This window comes from Ascaphus truei, chromosome 5, assembly GCF_040206685.1.
Source record: "Ascaphus truei isolate aAscTru1 chromosome 5, aAscTru1.hap1, whole genome shotgun sequence".
NCBI lineage: Eukaryota > Metazoa > Chordata > Amphibia > Anura > Ascaphidae > Ascaphus > Ascaphus truei.
The window spans coordinates 190418382-190436856 of record NC_134487.1 but is presented as its reverse complement, the minus strand read 5'-3'; the positions used below and the strand labels follow the sequence as shown (position 1 = coordinate 190436856).

The window sequence follows — 18475 nt, the reverse complement described above, 5'->3', positions numbered from 1 at the left end:
AACCAAGGCGAGAGTGGCCTGCAGATCCGTGGATGTTACTCTGGGGCGGAATGGGACATTTGGTCTTGGCTGTTCCGCCATGGATACTCTGCCGCAGCCGATCTGCTGAAATCCCAGCCGCTTCTAACGTCATTTTTACAACTGTTTATGGTAGGGGGTTAATTTAAGGGTTTTAGCGGGAGTTTAAGGAGTTTTAGTGGTTAGGGTAGAGGGTTAATTCAAGGGTTTTAGCAGTTGGGGCGTCACTGATAAAGAAACTGTGGCACAGCCGCGTCACTGATAAAGGGACTCTGTGGCACAGCCGTGTCACTGATAAAGGGATACTGTGACACACAGCCCCGTTACTGATAAAGGGACACTGTGACACACAGCCGCGCCACTGATAAAGGGACACTGTGACACACAGCCGCGTCACTGATAAAGGGACACTGTGACACACAGCCGTGTCACTGATAAAGGGACACTGACACACAGTCGCGTCACTGATTAAGGGCATACTGTGACACAGCCGCGTCACTGATAAAGGGACACTGTGACACACAGTCCCGTCACTGATAAAGGGGACACTGTGACACACAGCCGCGTCACTGATAAAGGGGACACTGTGACACACAGCCGCGTCACTGATAAAGGGGACACTGTGACACACAGCCCCGTCACTGATAAAGGGGACACTGTAACACACAGCCGCGTCACTGATAAAGGGACACTGTGACACACAGCCGCGTCACTGATAAAGGGACACTGTGACACACAGCCGTGTCACTGATAAAGGGACACTGACACACAGTCGCGTCACTGATTAAGGGCACACTGTGACACAGCCGCGTCACTGATAAAGGGACACTGTGACACACAGTCCCGTCACTGATAAAGGGGACACTGTGACACACAGCCGCGTAACTGATAAAGGGGACACTGTGACACACAGCCGCGTCACTGATAAAGGGGACACTGTGACACACAGCCCCGTCACTGATAAAGGGGACACTGTAACACACAGCCGCGTCACTAATAAAGGGGACACTGTGACACACAGCCGCGTCACTGATAAAGGGGACACTGTGACACACAGCCGCGTCACTGATAAAGGGACACTGTGACACACAGCTGCGTCACTGATAAAAGGACACTGTAACACACAGCCGCGTCACTGATAAAGGGGACACTGTGACACACAGCCGCGTCACTGATAAAGGGACACTGTGACACACAGCTGCGTCACTGATAAAGGGACACTGTGACACACAGCCGCGTCACTGATAAAGGGACACTGTGACACACAGCCGCGTCACTGATAAAGGGACACTGACACACAGCCCCGTCACTGATAAAGGGGACACTGACACACAGCCCCGTCACTGATAAAGGGACACTGAGCGGAGTCTGCGGGAGTAAACTGAATCAGTGAGAGGATTACAGCACCTTGGAATCTGCTGATTCGTTAGGAGAGACATGCCCTAATTACTGGGATCACTTATACACCATGGGGGAGGGGAGGTACTCACATATTTAGTGGGTATCGCCTGTTGATAAGCAGTGTAACTTAGCAATGCACTGCAACACTGTGCAGTGCGATGTGCATCTTTGTGCAGAGCAATTTTGAACAGTGTGCAGAGCAAAATGTATCAATCAGTATGCAGAGGAATGTGTATCAATCTATATCATTGTGTGTGTGTGTGTGTGTGTATATATATGTGTGTGTGTGTGTGTATATATATGTGTGTGTGTATATGTATATATATCTATATATATATATATATATATATATATATATAAATAAACACACACACACATACATCATCGTGTCGATCCACTGCTGGATGAAGGCCTCTTCAATGATCTTCCAGGTACTGCAGTTGCAGCTTCTCTTCTCCGCATTGCTCCGATTAAAATGTGGTTGTCTTCGTCTTTTCATTTCTCTTGGAATTCATTTGAGTACTATCTTTATCAAGCAATGGTAATTTTGTCTTGTGATCTGTCCGTCCCACTGCCATTTTCATTTCTTCACCCGTGTGATGTCACAGAATTTTGTTTGCTTTTGAACCCATTCATTTTTTCTCAGTCCTATTTGGCTAATACCCAGTATTAATCTCTCCATAATACCCAGTATAAATCTCTCCATACTTTTTTGATTTGTCTGAAGTTTCTGAATTATCTTCGTATTTAGGGTCCGAGTTCAACATCCATACGTGAGCACGGGCAGAGTACACTGGTTGGAGACTTTCCTCTTTGGGCACAGTGGAAGGTTCCCTTGAAAGATTGTCTGTCTGGTTTCTGGCAAAAGCGCTCCATCCCATCTTCATTCTCTTATTGATTTCATTTCAAAGGTTCCCATCCACTGACATAACCGTCAACTTGTAGTTCCATTCCATTTGTTTTGATCTTCTCAGAGTTGACACTTTTGCTGAATATCACTTTGGTCTTGCTGAAATTCATACCAAGGGCCACAATCTTAATTGCTTTGGCGAGTTCTCCAATTTGTTGCTGGAGGTCTCCTGAACTTGTGGCAAATATAACAATATCATCTGCAAATCGTAGGTGACTCAAGTATTCACTGTTGATTTTTGATTCCTTTTTTCTCCCAATTCAATGCCTTGAACAATTCTTCAAGTGCTCTAGTGAGAAGCTTTGGTGACATGGTGTCTCCCTGCCGCACTCCCTCGCTGATGCTTATCTTGCTTGGAATCGAATGGTTGATGTGGCATTCGCGTAATAGTTATTTAAAATATATATTTGTAACTTTTTAATGGTGCTTCTGTGTATATGTACAAAGTATTTGTGTGTGTGTGTGTGTGTGTGTGTGTGTGTGTGTGTGTGTGTGTGTGTGTGTGTGTGTGTGTGTGTGTGTGTGTGTGTGTGTGTGTGTGTGTGTGTGTGTGTGTGTGTGTGTGTGTGTATATTTAGTGGTCGGTTGTCAGTAAGCACACCTTAGGAAAAGTCAATATTGGCATATATCAGCGAGTGCACATATCATAGGTAAATAATAGAGCTTTACTTCAGCCAAACCCAGGAGACTGGAGACAAAGACACCGCACATCCAGGAAAGTGATCAAAAAGAATAAATATTCCATTGTTTTGGTTCTACTAAGGAACCTTTATCAGGGTGATAAAGGTTCTTTAGTAGAACTGAAACAATGGAATTTGTATTCTTTTTGCACATTTGGGGGAAATGTGATTATATATGTACACACACACACACACACACTAGCTGATATACCCAACGTTGCCCGGGATTTAATTTTCCCGCTCCCCCCTCTCTCTCCCCATCCCCTTCTCCTTTCTCTTTCTCCCCCATTCAACTGAATCTGTTTCCCCCCCCTGCACAGCTCGCCCCCCCCCCAGCACAGCTCCGGACAACCCCCCCTCTACACACCTCTGTACAACCCCCCCACTCCCCCCCCCCTTTGGCACAGCTCCGGACACCTCCGCACAGCTCATCGGCCCATGGGTAACCACCGGTCTTCGGCGCTCCTTAACCTCCCCTGACCCACCCCCCTGTCCCCGTCGAGCCCCGCCGAGTGTGTAAAGTACGGGGCCTGCGGGGTGAGGAGAAGGGGTGGGTGTGAGGCGGGTGGGTGAGAGGCGGCGGGTGCGGCACAGGGGTGTGAGGTGGCGGGTGTATGGTACCTTGCGGTCCCGGTCCCGCTAGGGTGTGAGGCGACGGTGGGAGCGGTCACTGATGTGGCTGCAGGGCGTGTGGGTACGCTCTCGGAGGCTGTGCGGTGTGAGGAGGCTGTGTGGGCATGTGTAGCCCTGTTGTTTGTGACGTCACCCCACCCCGCAGGCCAATCAGAGCGTGAGCTCCCGCCAACCATTCAGCAACAACCCATAGACAAACAATTTTTCAGAATTATATATATAGATAACAAAAAGACAGCGCAGCACCCATTGCATAATATTGCAAAAACAATTTTAATTTATGCTAAAATAGTAGATCACGGCCACTCACAATACTTAAAATTAATATACGCAAGGAACTCTTATACAATCATGTAAACTTCACCCCACTGCTCCGTCCGTCTGGTATACCATCAGGTGTGCCCGAATCTCGTGTAGAGGTGCCGGTAGCTTCCGCTGCTTCTGGGCGCCGGGAGTGTGCGTCCACACTGTGTACGCGATACTGAGCTCCGGTCACAGAGATCTCAACCAGTCTTGCACGGGCAGCAGATTCACCAGGGGGGAGTGGATGAGAACTATCACAGTATAGGGTGATGGTATAGTAAAGTTCATAAGTCCATAAGAATATAGGAGTCCTTGTTTTAACCCTATGCGTTTCGTAGCGACCCCTGCGACTTCATCAGGGGATAATTAGACTGCATCTAGTGTGAACTTAAATAGCCTGATATTTTATTAATTAATTGGCAATAAACAATTAACATATAACAAACATCAAATAAATATATATATATTTTAGGAATAGTATTATTTAATGGCTATATAGCTATATACCAGATCCATCTCGGTGACAGCCTACAGTATACACACATATACAGATTAACAAACTCTATATTCAGAGTTTTAATATTATGGTTTTAACATATTGTTATAAATAGACAGATATTTTATTATTCAGGAATTTTTATGTATGTAATATGAATTCATTCAGGTGTCATGTGACTTGTTATTTGATGTTTGTTATATGTTAATTGTTTATGAATTTTTTGTGTCATTTTCCCCAGCAGACACTCGGTTGTTTCATTACCTGCAGAGCAAGTGTGTAGCCAAATTAATTAATTAAATATCAAGCTATTTAAGTTCACACTACATGCAGTCTAATTATCCTCTGATGAAGTCGCATGCGTCGCGACGAAACGCGTAGGGTTAAAACAAGGACTCCTATATTCTTATGGACTTTACTATCACCCTATACTGTGATATTTATCATCCACTTCCCCGTGGAGAATCTGCCACCCGTGCAAGACTGGTTGAGATCTCTGTGACCGGAGCTCTGTATCGTGAGATCTGGACTCGAGAAGGTACACAGTGTGGACGCACACTCCCGGCGCCCAGAAGCAGCGGAAGCTACCGGCACCTCTACACGAGATTCGGGCACACCTGATGGTATACCAGACGGACGGAGCAGTGGGGTGAAGTTTACATGATTGTATAAGAGTTCCTTGCGTATATTAATTTTAAATATTGTGGGTGGCCGTGATCTACTATTTTAGCATTCATTAAAATTGTTTTTGCAATATTATGCTATGGGAGCTGCGCTGTCTTCTTTTTGTTTTGTAGTTTGAAGGGGAAAGAGGTTATTCCTGAAGACTGGCAGCGACGTTCCTGTAACAACCATCTCAGCATTTTCTGCTTTGGGGATTAACTGTTGTTTTTTATAATTTTTTATTTTTGTGTTTTCTTTGTTTGTTTGTCTTAAGTGTTGTTTGTTTGTCACCCCTCTGCTAAATACAACACCTCTACTATCATTGTAGCACTTCCTTCCCTCTGGGTGCTCAAAGCAAGCGCAGCAGTACACTTTTTTCTTTTATTTGTGTGTGTGTGTATGTATGTGCTCACAAGTGAGATATATATACATATATATAGATAAATATAGATATATATATACAGTATATATATATACTGTATATCTATCTATCTATCTATATATATATATATCTCACTTGTGAGCACATTCACATGTCTTAGACAGGTCTGCAACCCTGCCTTTCAACCATTATCACCACGCATACAGTGCTCCCACTGCAGCAAGGGATTCTGGGAAATGACATGCAAATGAGCACACATGTCACCTTTTGCCTGGAATATCCATTCACATGGAGCCCATTTAAGCTGATGTATCGCCGTTCACACAGCTTTTAAACACGGCATGGGACTAGCAAAGCAAGTATAAACCACTCACAGACATGTTTCAACCTTGATGGGTATCATCAGTGTGAGGTTGGTTTATAATTGCTTTGAAATATTTCTAGGCTGGGTAGGCTGTATGCGAGGTGATAATGGTGAAAGGCAGGGTTGCAGACCGGTCTAAGACATGCGAATGTGCTCACAAGTGATATTCTTTATTGGCTATATACCAACAGTGGAGGTTTTCTGTCGCCTTTTTCACCCACCATAACTTAGTGTGTGTGTGCCTTGATAATGGTACATTTGCATAGACTCGCAAACCGTGTGTGTATAGAATTACATACATAGACACACACGGAAGGCAAGTTCCAGCAACAGTGCACCCCCCTCTTCCTCTCCTTCACTCTATCTCTATTGTCCTCTTTCTTTCTCTCACTCCCATTTCTCTCTTTTCCCCCTTTATCCATTATCCTTCCCCCTCTTTCTCTCCTCCCCCCTCTTTCTCTCTTCTCCCCTTCTCTTCTCCTCCCTGTCCTGTTGTGTCTTAGTAACCCCCTTTCTCTCTTCTCCCCCTTTCTCTCTTCTCCCCCTTTCTCTCTTCTCCCCCTTTCTCTCTTCTCCCCCTTTCTCTCTTCTCCCCCATTCCCTTCTCTCTTCTCTCCCCCTCCCTTTCTCTTGCCGCTCCCATCCCCCTCTCTCGCACCCCCTTTTCTCTCCCACCCCCGCTCCCTCTCTCTATCTCCAACTCCCCTCTCCCATCCCCCCTTTCTCCCACCACCTCCCCTCCTCCCCCCCCCCCCCCCCGCTCTCTTCCCCCTCTCAGACTTTTTCGAATTGTATTTAGGGCCTCACGGTCCCCACTAGGATTCACCACTTCACTCCCCCCAACATGGTGTCATTGCTAGGTATTTATTTCATTCTTTTAGCGCTGTTTTGGGCCTTGGGTGAGGGTATATCTATCTTCAATGCTTAACTGTTTGAGACCCTTGAAAATGCCCCGAAACGTTAAGTATTAAATATCCCCTTTTTAGAATTTCAGAGTGCCTGTTCTGTTCTCTGATTGTGTATTCTTTAATGCACGGGCTCTATGCACTCTACGAAATATCTGCACTGCAAAAAGTGACGTGTGTGTGTGTGTGTGTATATATATCACACATGCACGCACGCACAGTCTTGTAACCTTGAAGGAACAGGTGGTGTGTTCTCTAACCTGTGACCCCATAAATGTGAAGTCCGTCATTATATAACTCCGATCCTATAACTGTGCCGCTGTGTGAATGCTTTCACTTGACTACGTATATATTTTTAGATTTTTATACGTATGTGATGTGTGTAGCACACAAATGTAAACCTCTGCTTTTTTGCATACATCATTATCAGTGTGTCTGAGTGTATATGAGTGTTAGTTTGTCTGTGTGTGTCTGTGTGTTAGTGAATGTGTGCAGTGGTTAAAGAGCATCAGGTGCTAGCATTAGGGGTCAGCGGCTATAAATGGCAGAGGGCGCTATTAAGCCTTGGCTGTGAGAGGCCAGAGGCTCATTGCTCTGCGTGTTTTCGACGTGTTATGACACGGCTCTGAGTTATTGTATGGCCCTGCAATGTGTTGCTGCACCCACCCCGGCAGGGACTGGGTTACAGCGTGTGCTCAGAGTATATTTGCCCTGTCCATCTCTGCTGTATTTTCATCTATCCCACACACATATTTGTGCAGTGCTGTGCCCGCGGCATCGGGTGTGGGGGCTTATAACGAGCTGTGCTAGCTCGCTCCCTCCCTGTCATGTAATTAGCACCCTGCTCCTCGCACACGCTGACAGCCCCTTGGCATTGCCACAGAAACTGCACAGACAGACCCTATATTTGGGAATACGCTGTGCCTCAGCGGTAGCGGGCTGTGTGTGTGTGTGTGTTTGTGTGTGTGTGTGTGTGTGTGTGTGTGTGTGTGTATATATATATATACTGTATGTATGTATGTATGTGTGTGTGTGTGTATATATATATATATATATATATACACACACACATATATTTTTATATATATATATATATACACACACATATATTTATATATGTGACAGAAAATATAGACAGCGCCCTTCACACACTACACCTAAATTGCTGCAGCCCTGATAGATGTGGCAAGAAATATATATAGTATATATATATATATATATATATATATACAGTGGTTGACAAATCACCAAAAAATCTACTCGCCACACAAAAAAATCTACTCGCCAACTAGTACCAAACATATGCTGCTTGGGCCAATATTTACTCGCCCGGGGGTTAAATCCACTCGTTTGTCGAACACTGTATATATTATATATATATATATATATACACACACACATATTTATAAAACGAAAAGAAGACAGCGCGGCTCCCATAGCATAATACTGTATTTTAATAATGTCTTTAACATCACCCGTTGGAGCCTCCGTTTGTCGATATCGTGTGCTAGGTCCAACAAACTCCTGCTGTTTATTTATACATATATTTATATATACACATACATTTTTATATATATCATGCATGTTTGGTGTGTGTGTGTATATGACATGAAGGAGCCTCCATCGTGTATCCCATTTATACAGTACAATCTCTGGTCCGTATCTCAGTTTATAGGACAAGCCCCAAGCGTAGATCCCATTTATATTCGAATGTGCGTTTTTAGGCAAGCATCAATGTATATGGAGCTGTATGTTGTTATAGATTTTATTACGTCTTACATTAAGATTATTCTTTAACTTTTCTCTCTCTCTTTCTCTCTGTCTTCCTCCCTCAACCTCATATCTCTTGTCTCTCTTTGCTCCTCTTTTTCTATCTTTACCCCCTCTCTTTTTCTCCATCTATCCCATTTATCTGTCTCTCCTCTTCCCCGTCTCTCTACCTCTCTCCCGTCTCTCTACCTCTCTCCATTTTTTCTATATCACTATCCCTCTGTATCACCCCCTGTCTCTCTCACTCTTCCTTTTTCTCCCTTCCTTCCTCTTTCTATCCCTCCTTCCCTCCCTCTCAGCTGTCCCTTTCCCCCCCACGCGTCGCCTGTCAATGAACGAGGTGTTTGTGGAGGGCAGGCCCCAGCTGGAGACCCTGAAGAGTCACCTGGCCAAGGAGGGGCGGCTGGAGGAAGAGGTGGCCTTGCGCATCATCAGGGATGGGGCCGCTATCTTGCGGCACGAAAAGACTATGCTAGAGGTGGAGGCCCCCATCACAGGTGAGACCACGTCCCAGATAACATTTGTCCCACGTGTTCCCACACTCTCACGTTCTCCCTCTATCTCTTTTTCTATCGTACTCTCTTCTCCTTCTTGCCCTCTTTCTTCTTCTTTATATCCTCTTCTCGCTCCCTTTTCCCCTCTCACGCATGAGTACCTGTCTCTCTCTCTCAGCGTGCCTCTTCTTTCCCTCTCTGCATGCCTGTTCTCTCTCTCTTTCTCTCTCTCTGCATCTCTCTCTTCATCTCTCTCTCTGCATGCCTGTTCTCTCTCTGCATCTCTCTCTGCATCTCTCTCTCTCTCTCTGCATCTCTCTCTCTCTCTCTGCCTCTCTCTCTCTCTCTGCATCTCTCTCTCTCTCTCTCTGCATCTCTCTCTCTCTCTGCATCTCTCTCTCTCTCACTCTCTGCATCTCTCTCTCTCTCTGCATCTCTCTCTCTCTCTGCATCTCTCTCTCTCTGCATCTCCCTCTCTCTCTCTCTCTGCATCTCTCTCTCTCTCTGCCTCTTCTCTTTCTCTCTCTGTATACTTCTCTCTCTCTCTCTGTATACTTCTCTCTCTCTCTCTCTCTGCATCTCTCTCTCTCTCTCTGCATCTCTCTCTCTCTCTCTCTCTGCATCTCTCTCTCTCTCTGCATCTCTCTCTCTCTGCATCTCTCTCTCTCTCTCTGCATCTCTCTCTCTCTGCATCTCTCTCTCTCTCTGCATCTCTTTTCTCTCTCTGCATCTCTTTTCTCTCTCTCTTCTCTTCTGCCTCTTCTCTTTCTCTCTCTGTATACTTCTCTCTCTCTCCTCTCTCTCTCTCCGTGCCTCTCCTCTCTCTCTCTCCGTGCCTCTCCTCTCTCTCTCTCCGTGCCTCTCCTCTCTCTCTCTCCGTGCCTCTTCTCTCTCTCTCTCTCTCTCTCTCCGCGTGCCTCTTCTCTCTCTCTCTCCGCGTGCCTCCTTCTCTCTGCGTGCCTCTTCTCTCTCTCTCTCTGTGGGTCTCTTCTCTCTCTCTCTGCGGCCTCTTCTCTCTCTCTCTGCGGGCCTCTTCTCTCTCTCTCTCTGCGGGCCTCTTCTCTCTCTCTCTCTGCGGGCCTCTTCTCTCTCTCGGGGTGCCTCTTCTCTCTCTCTCTCGGCATGCCTCTTCTTTCTCTCTCTCTCTCTCTCTCTCTCTCGGCGTGCCTCTTCTCTCTCTCGGCGCGCCTCTTCTCTCTCTCTCGGCGTGCCTCTTCTCTCTCTCTCGGCGTGCCTCTTCTCTCTCGGCGTGCCTCTTCCCTCTCTCTCTCTCTCTCTCTGCTTCTTCTCACTCTGCGTGCCTCTTCTCTCTCGGCGTGCCTCTTCTCTCTCTCTCGGCGTGCCTCTTCTCTCTCTCTCTCGGCATGCCTCTTCTTTCTCTCTCGCTCTCTCTCTCTCTCTCTCTCTCTCTCTCTGCGTGCCTCTTCTCTCTCTCGGGGTGCCTCTTCTCTCTCTCTCTCGCATGCCTCTACTTTCTCTCTCTCTGCATCTCTCTCTCTCTCTCTCTCTGCATCTCTCTCTCTCTCTCTCTGCATCTCTCTCTCTCTCTGCATCTCTCTCTCTCTCTGCATCTCTCTCTCTCTCTGCATCTATTTCTCTCTCTCTTCTCTTCTTGTCTCTTCTCTTTCTCTCTCTGTATACTTCTCTCTCTCTCCTCTCTCTCTCTCTCTCCGTGCCTCTCCTCTCTCTCTCTCCGTGCCTCTCCTCTCTCTCTCTCCGTGCCTCTCCTCTCTCTCTCTCTCCGTGCCTCTCCTCTCTCTCTCTCCGTGCCTCTCCTCTCTCTCTCTCCGTGCCTCTCCTCTCTCTCTCCGCGTGCCTCTCTCTCTCTCTCTCTCTCTCTCTCTCGCGTGCCTCTTCTCTCTCTCCGCGTGCCTCTTCTCTCTGCGTGCCTCTTCTCTCTCTCTCTCTGTGGGCCTCTTCTCTCTCTCTGCGGGCCTCTTCTCTCTCTCTCTCTCTCTTTCTCTCTCTCTCTCTCTCTCTCTCTCTCTCTCTGCGGGCCTCTTCTCTCTCTCTCTCTCTGCGGGCCTCTTCTCTCTCTCTCTCTGCGTGCCTCTTCTCTCTCTCGGGGTGCCTCTTCTCTCTCTCTCTCGGCATGCCTCTTCTTTCTCTCTCTCTCTCTCTCGGCGTGCCTCTTCTCTCTCTCTTGGCGTGCCTCTTCTCTCTCTCTCAGCGTGCCTCCTCTCTCTCTCTCTCTCTCTCGGCGTGCCTCTTCTCTCTCTCGGCGTGCCTCTTCTCTCTCTCTCAGCGTGCCTCCTCTCTCTCTCTCTCTCTCTCTCTCGGCGTGCCTCTTCTCTCTCTCTCAGCGTGCCTCCTCTCTCTCTCTCTCTCTCTCTCTCGGCGTGCCTCTTCTCTCTCTCGGCGTGCCTCTTCTCTCTCTCTCTGCTTCTTCTCTCTCTCAGCGTGCCTCTTCTCTCTCTCGGCATGCCTCTTCTCTCTCTATCCACGTGCCTCTTCTCTCTCTCTCTCTCTCTCTCTCTGCGTGCCTCTTCTCTCTCTCTCTGCTTCTTCTGTCTCTCGGCGTGGCTCTTCTCTCTCTGTCTCGGCTTGCTCTTCTCTCTCTCTCGTTGTGGCTCTCTTCTCTCTCTCTCTGCGTGGCTCTCCTCTCTCTCTCTGCCTCCTCTCTCTCTCTTTCGGTGTGGCTCCTCTCTCTCTCTCTCGGCGTGCCTCTTCTCTCTCTCGGCGTGCCTCTTCTCTCTCTCTCTCGCCGTGCCTCTTCTCTCTCTCTCTCGGCGTGCCTCTTCTCTCTCTCTCGGCGTGCCTCTCCTCTCTCTCTCGGCGTGCCTCTTCTCTCTCTCTCTCTCTCGGCGTGCCTCTTCTCTCTCTCGGCGTGCCTCTCCTCTCTCTCTCGGCGTGCCTCTTCTCTCTCTCTCGGCGTGCCTCTCCTCTCTCTCTCGGCGTGCCTCTTCTCTCTCTCTCGGCGTGCCTCTCCTCTCTCTCTCGGCGTGCCTCTTCTCTCTCTCTCGGCGTGCCTCTTCTCTCTCTCTCGGCGTGCCTCTTCTCTCTCTCTCGGCGTGCCTCTCCTCTCTCTCTCGGCGTGCCTCGTCTCTCTCTCTCGGCGTGCCTCTTCTCTCTCTCTCGGCGTGCCTCTCCTCTCTCTCTCGGCGTGCCTCTTCTCTCTCTCTCTCGGCGTGCCTCTTCTCTCGCTCCCGGCGTGCCTCTTCTCTCGCTCTCGGCGTGCCTCTTCTCTCTCTCTCGGCGTGCCTCTTCTCTCGCTCCCGGCGTGCCTCTTCTCTCGCTCTCGGCGTGCCTCTTCTCTCGCTCCCGGCGTGCCTCTTCTCTCGCTCTCGGCGTGCCTCTTCTCTCGCTCCCGGCGTGCCTCTTCTCTCTCTCTGTCTGCGTGTCTCTTCCCTCTCTCTGTCTGCGTGCCTCTTTTTTCTCTTTCTCTCTCACACTCTCTCGGCGTGCCTCTTCTCTTTCGGCATGGCTCTTTTCTCTCTCTCTCTCTCTTTCTCCGTGCCTCTCCTCTCTCTCTCGGCTTGCCTCTCCTCTCTCTCTCGGCGTGCCTCTCCTCTCTCTCTCGGCGTGCCTCTCCTCTCTCTCTCGGCGTGCCTCTCCTCTCTCTCTCTCGGCGTGCCTCTCCTCTCTCTCTCTCGGCGTGCCTCTACTCTCTCTGTCGGCGTGCCTCTACTCTCTCTCTCTCGGCGTGCCTCTCCTCTCTCTCTCTCGGCGTGCCTCTACTCTCTCTGTCGGCGTGCCTCTACTCTCTCTCTCTCGGCGTGCCTCTTCTCTCTCTCTCGGCGTGCCTCTTCTCTCGCTCCCGGCGTGCCTCTTCTCTCGCTCTCGGCGTGCCTCTTCTCTCTCTCTCGGCGTGCCTCTTCTCTCGCTCCCGGCGTGCCTCTTCTCTCGCTCTCGGCGTGCCTCTTCTCTCGCTCCCGGCGTGCCTCTTCTCTCGCTCCCGGCGTGCCTCTTCTCTCGCTCTCGGCGTGCCTCTTCTCTCGCTCCCGGCGTGCCTCTTCTCTCGCTCCCGGCGTGCCTCTTCTCTCGCTCCCGGCGTGCCTCTTCTCTCGCTCTCGGCGTGCCTCTTCTCTCGCTCCCGGCGTGCCTCTTCTCTCGCTCTCGGCGTGCCTCTTCTCTCGCTCCCGGCGTGCCTCTTCTCTCTCTCTGTCTGCGTGCCTCTTTTTTCTCTTTCTCTCTCACACTCTCTCGGCGTGCCTCTTCTCTTTCGGCATGGCTCTTTTCTCTCTCTCTCTCTCTTTCTCCGTGCCTCTCCTCTCTCTCTCGGCTTGCCTCTCCTCTCTCTCTCGGCGTGCCTCTCCTCTCTCTCTCGGCGTGCCTCTCCTCTCTCTCTCGGCGTGCCTCTCCTCTCTCTCTCTCGGCGTGCCTCTCCTCTCTCTCTCTCGGCGTGCCTCTACTCTCTCTGTCGGCGTGCCTCTACTCTCTCTCTCTCGGCGTGCCTCTCCTCTCTCTCTCTCGGCGTGCCTCTACTCTCTCTGTCGGCGTGCCTCTACTCTCTCTCTCTCGGCGTGCCTCTTCTCTCTCTCTCGGCGTGCCTCTTCTCTCGCTCCCGGCGTGCCTCTCCTCTCTCTCTCGGCGTGCCTCTTCTCTCGCTCCCGGCGTGCCTCTTCTCTCGCTCTCGGCGTGCCTCTTCTCTCTCTCTCGGCGTGCCTCTTCTCTCGCTCCCGGCGTGCCTCTTCTCTCGCTCTCGGCGTGCCTCTTCTCTCGCTCCCGGCGTGCCTCTTCTCTCGCTCCCGGCGTGCCTCTTCTCTCGCTCTCGGCGTGCCTCTTCTCTCGCTCCCGGCGTGCCTCTTCTCTCGCTCCCGGCGTGCCTCTTCTCTCGCTCCCGGCGTGCCTCTTCTCTCGCTCTCGGCGTGCCTCTTCTCTCTCTCTGTCTGCGTGTCTCTTCCCTCTCTCTGTCTGCGTGCCTCTTTTTTCTCTTTCTCTCTCACACTCTCTCGGCGTGCCTCTTCTCTTTCGGCATGGCTCTTTTCTCTCTCTCTCTCTCTTTCTCCGTGCCTCTCCTCTCTCTCTCGGCTTGCCTCTCCTCTCTCTCTCGGCGTGCCTCTCCTCTCTCTCTCGGCGTGCCTCTCCTCTCTCTCTCGGCGTGCCTCTCCTCTCTCTCTCTCGGCGTGCCTCTCCTCTCTCTCTCTCGGCGTGCCTCTACTCTCTCTGTCGGCGTGCCTCTACTCTCTCTCTCTCGGCGTGCCTCTCCTCTCTCTCTCTCGGCGTGCCTCTACTCTCTCTGTCGGCGTGCCTCTACTCTCTCTCTCTCGGCGTGCCTCTCCTCTCTCTCTCTCGGCGTGCCTCTCCTCTCTCTTGGCGTGCCTCTCCTCTCTCTCTCGGCGTGCCTCTCCTCTCTCTTTCTCTCTCGGCGTGCCTCTCTCTCTCTCTCTCTCTCGGCGTGCCTCTTCTCTCTCTCGGGGTGCCTCTTCTCTCTCTCTCTCGGCATGCCTCTTCTTTCTCTCTCTCTCGGCGTGCCTCTTCTCTCTCTCTCGGCGTGCCTCTTCTCTCTCTCTCGGCGTGCCTCTTCTCTCTCTCTCGGCTCTCTCTCTCGGCGTGCCTCTTCTCTCTCTCTCGGCGTGCCTCTTCTCTCTCTCTCAGCGTGCCTCTTCTCTCTCTCTCTCTGCTTCTTCTCTCTCTGCGTGCCTCTTCTCTCTCTCGGCGTGCCTCTTCTCTCTCTCTCTCTCGGCGTGCCTCTTCTCTCTCTCGGCGTGCCTCTTCTCTCGCTCTCTCTCTCTCTCGGCGTGCCTCTTCTCTCGCTCTCTGCTTCTTCTCTCTCTCGGCGTGGCTCTTCTCTCTCGGCGTGCCTCTTCTCTCTCTCTCTCTCTCTGCGTGCCTCTTCTCTCTCTCTCTGCTTCTTCTCTCTCTCGGCGTGGCTCTTCTCTCTCTGTCTCGGCTTGGCTCTTCTCTCTCGTTGTGGCTCTCCTCTCTCTCTCTGCGTGCCTCTCCTCTCTCTCTGCCTCCTCTCTCTTTCGGTGTGGCTCCTCTCTCTCTCTCGGCGTGCCTCTTCTCTCTCTCTCTCGGCGTGCCTCTTCTCTCTCTCTCTCTCTCGCCGTGCCTCTTCTCTCTCTCTCTCGGTGTGCCACTTCTCTCTCTCTCGGCGTGCCTCTCCTCTCTCTCTCTCTCGGCGTGCCTCTCCTCTCTCTCTCTCTCGGCATGCCTCTTCTCTCTCTCTCTCTCTCGCGGCGTGCCTCTTCTCTCTCTCTTTCAGCGTGCCTCTTCTCTCTCTCTCAGCGTGCCTCTTCTCTCTCTCTCTCTGCTTCTTCTCTCTCTCTCTCTGCTTCTCTCTCTGCGTGCCTCTTCTCTCTCTCGGCGTGCCTCTTCTCTCTCTCTCTCTCTCTCTCGGCGTGCCTCTTCTCTCTCTCGGCGTGCCTCTTCTCTCGCTCTCTCTCTCTCTCTCTGCATGCCTCTTCTCTCTCTCTCTGCTTCTTCTCTCTCTCGGCGTGGCTCTTCTCTCTCTCTCTCTCTCTCTGCGTGCCTCTTCTCTCTCTCTCTGCTTCTTCTCTCTCTCGGCGTGGCTCTTCTCTCTCTGTCTCGGCTTGGCTCTTCTCTCTCTCTCGTTGTGGCTCTCCTCTCTCTCTCGGCGTGCCTCTCCTCTCTCTCTCTGCCTCCTCTCTCTCTCTTTCGGTGTGGCTCCTCTCTCTCTCTCGGCGTGCCTCTCCGGTCTCTCTCGGCGTGCCTCTCCTCTCTCTCTCGGCGTGCCTCTTCTCTCTCTCTCGGCGTGCCTCTTCTCTCTCTCTCGGCGTGCCTCTCCTCTCTCTCTCTCGGCGTGCCTCTCCTCTCTCTCTCGGCGTGCCTCTTCTCTCTCTCTCGGCGTGCCTCTTCTCTCTCTCTTGGCGTGCCTCTTCTCTCTCTCTCGGCGTGCCTCTTCTCTCTCTCTCGGCGTGCCTCTTCTCTCTCTCTCGGCGTGCCTCTTCTCTCTCTCTCGGCGTGCCTCTTCTCTCTCTCTTGGCGTGCCTCTTCTCTCGCTCTCGGCGTGCCTCTTCTCTCGCTCCCGGCGTGCCTCTTCTCTCTCTCTCGGCGTGCCTCTTCTCTCTCTCTCGGCGTGCCTCTCCTCTCTCTCTCGGCGTGCCTCTTCTCTCTCTCTCTCGGCGTGCCTCTCCTCTCTCTCTCGGCGTGCCTCTCCTCTCTCTCTCGGCGTGCCTCTTCTCTCTCTCTCTCGGCGTGCCTCTCCTCTCTCTCTCGGCGTGCCTCTTCTCTCTCTCTCGGCGTGCCTCTTCTCTCGCTCCCGGCGTGCCTCTCCTCTCTCTCTCGGCGTGCCTCTTCTCTCTCTCTCGGCGTGCCTCTTCTCTCGCTCCCGGCGTGCCTCTTCTCTCTCTCTCGGCGTGCCTCTTCTCTCTCTCTCGGCGTGCCTCTTCTCTCTCTCCCGGCGTGCCTCTTCTCTCTCTCTCGGCGTGCCTCTTCTCTCGCTCCTGGCGTGCCTCTTCTCTCGCTCCTGGCGTGCCTCTTCTCTCGCTCCTGGCGTGCCTCTTCTCTCGCTCCCGGCGTGCCTCTTCTCTCGCTCCTGGCGTGCCTCTTCTCTCGCTCCCGGCGTGCCTCTTCTCTCGCTCCCGGCGTGCCTCTTCTCTCGCTCCCGGCGTGCCTCTTCTCTCGCTCCCGGCGTGCCTCTTCTCTCGCTCCCGGCGTGCCTCTTCCTCTTCTCTCGCTCCCGGCGTGCCTCTTCTCTCGCTCTCGGCGTGCCTCTTCTCTCTCTCTGTCTGCGTGTCTCTTCCCTCTCTCTGTCTGCGTGCCTCTTTTTTCTCTTTCTCTCTCACACTCTCTCGGCGTGCCTCTTCTCTTTCGGCATGGCTCTTTTCTCTCTCTCTCTCTCTCTTTCTCTTTCTCCGTGCCTCTCCTCTCTCTCTCTGCGTGCCTTTCCTCTCTCTCTCGGCGTGCCTCTCCTCTCTCTCTCGGCGTGCCTCTCCTCTCTCTCTCGGCGTGCCTCTCCTCTCTCTCTCGGCGTGCCTCTCTCTCTCGGCGTGCCTCTCTCTCGGCGTGCCTCTCCTCTCTCTCTCGGCGTGCCTCTCCTCTCTCTCTCGGCGTGCCTCTCTCTCTCGGCGTGCCTTTCCTCTCTCTCTCGGCGTGCCTCTCCTCTCTCTCTCGGCGTGCCTCTTCTCTCTCTCTCGGCGTGCCTCTCCTCTCTCTCTCGGCGTGCCTCTCTCTCGGCGTGCCTCTCCTCTCTCTCTCGGCGTGCCTCTTCTCTCTCTCTCGGCGTGCCTCTTCTCTCTCTCTCGGCGTGCCTCTCCTCTCTCTCTCGGCGTGCCTCTCTCTCTCGGCGTGCCTCTCTCTCTCGGCGTGCCTCTCTCTCGGCGTGCCTCTCCTCTCTCTCTCGGCGTGCCTCTCCTCTCTCTCTCTCGGCATGCCTCTTCTTTCTCTCTCTCTCTCGGCGTGCCTCTTCTCTCTCTCTCTCGGCGTGCCTCTTCTCTCTCTCTCGGCGTGCCTCTTCTCTCTCTCGGCGTGCCTCTTCTCTCTCTCTCTCGGCGTGCCTCTTCTCTCTCTCGGCGTGCCTCTTCTCTCTCTCTCTCTCTGCTTCTTCTCTCTCTCTCTGCTTCTTCTCTCTCTGCGTGCCTCTTCTCTCTCTCGGCGTGCCTCTTCTCTCTCTCTCTCTCTCTCTCTCTCGGCGTGCCTCTTCTCTCTCTCGGCGTGCCTCTTCTCTCGCTCTCTCTCTCTCTCTGCATGCCTCTTCTCTCTCTCTCTGCTTCTTCTCTCTCTCGGCGTGGCTCTTCTCTCTCGGCGTGCCTCTTCTCTCTCTCTCTCTCTCTCTCTCCGTGCCTCTCCTCTCTCTCTCGGCGTGCCTCTCCTCTCTCTCTCGGCTTGCCTCTCCTCTCTCTCTCGGCGTGCCTCTCCTCTCTCTCTCGGCGTGCCTCTCCTCTCTCTCTCTCGGCGTGCCTCTCCTCTCTCTCTCTCGGCGTGCCTCTACTCTCTCTGTCGGCGTGCCTCTCCTCTCTCTCTCGGCGTGCCTCTACTCTCTCTCTCTCGGCGTGCCTCTACTCTCTCTCTCTCGGCGTGCCTCTACTCTCTCTCGGCGTGCCTCTACTCTCTCTCTCTCGGCGTGCCTCTACTCTCTCTCTCTCGGCGTGCCTCTACTCTCTCTCTCTCGGCGTGCCTCTCCTCTCTCTCTCTCGGCGTGCCTCTACTCTCTCTCTCTCGGCGTGCCTCTACTCTCTCTCTCTCGGCGTGCCTCTCCTCTCTCTCTCTCGGCGTGCCTCTCCTCTCTCTCTCTCGGCGTTCCTCTCTCTTGGCGTGCCTCTCCTCTCTCTCTCGGCGTGCCTCTCCTCTCTCTCTCTCTCTCTCTCTCGGCGTGCCTCTCTCTCTCTCTCTCTCTCGGCGTGCCTCCTCTCTCTCTCTCTGCGGGCCTCTTCTCTCTCTCTCTGCGGGCCTCTTCTCTCTCTCTCTCTGCATGCCTCTTCTCTCTCTCGGGGTGCCTCTTCTTTCTCTCTCTCTCGGCGTGCCTCTTCTCTCTCTCTCGGCGTGCCTCTTCTCTCTCTCAGCGTGCCTCTTCTCTCTCTCTCTCTGCTTCTTCTCTCTCTGCGTGCCTCT

The 18475-nt window shown here is 52.3% G+C and overlaps 1 protein-coding gene across 5 annotated transcripts in view; it reads left to right on the top strand.

Annotated features, from left to right (window-relative positions):
* The window catches only part of PPP3CC (protein phosphatase 3 catalytic subunit gamma), a 91507-nt gene that overhangs the window by 14341 nt on the left and 58691 nt on the right, over positions 1-18475 (top strand). For 4 of the 5 annotated variants that reach the window (XM_075601460.1, XM_075601456.1, XM_075601455.1 and 1 more), the window contains exon 2: positions 8825-9022. In XM_075601460.1, coding sequence (XP_075457575.1) covers positions 8857-9022 — 166 coding nt within the window. In that variant the 5' untranslated portion in view covers positions 8825-8856. Of the gene's footprint in view, positions 1-6679; positions 6711-8824; positions 9023-18475 lie in introns of those variants that run through there. The other variant, XM_075601457.1, reaches the window with a different exon arrangement.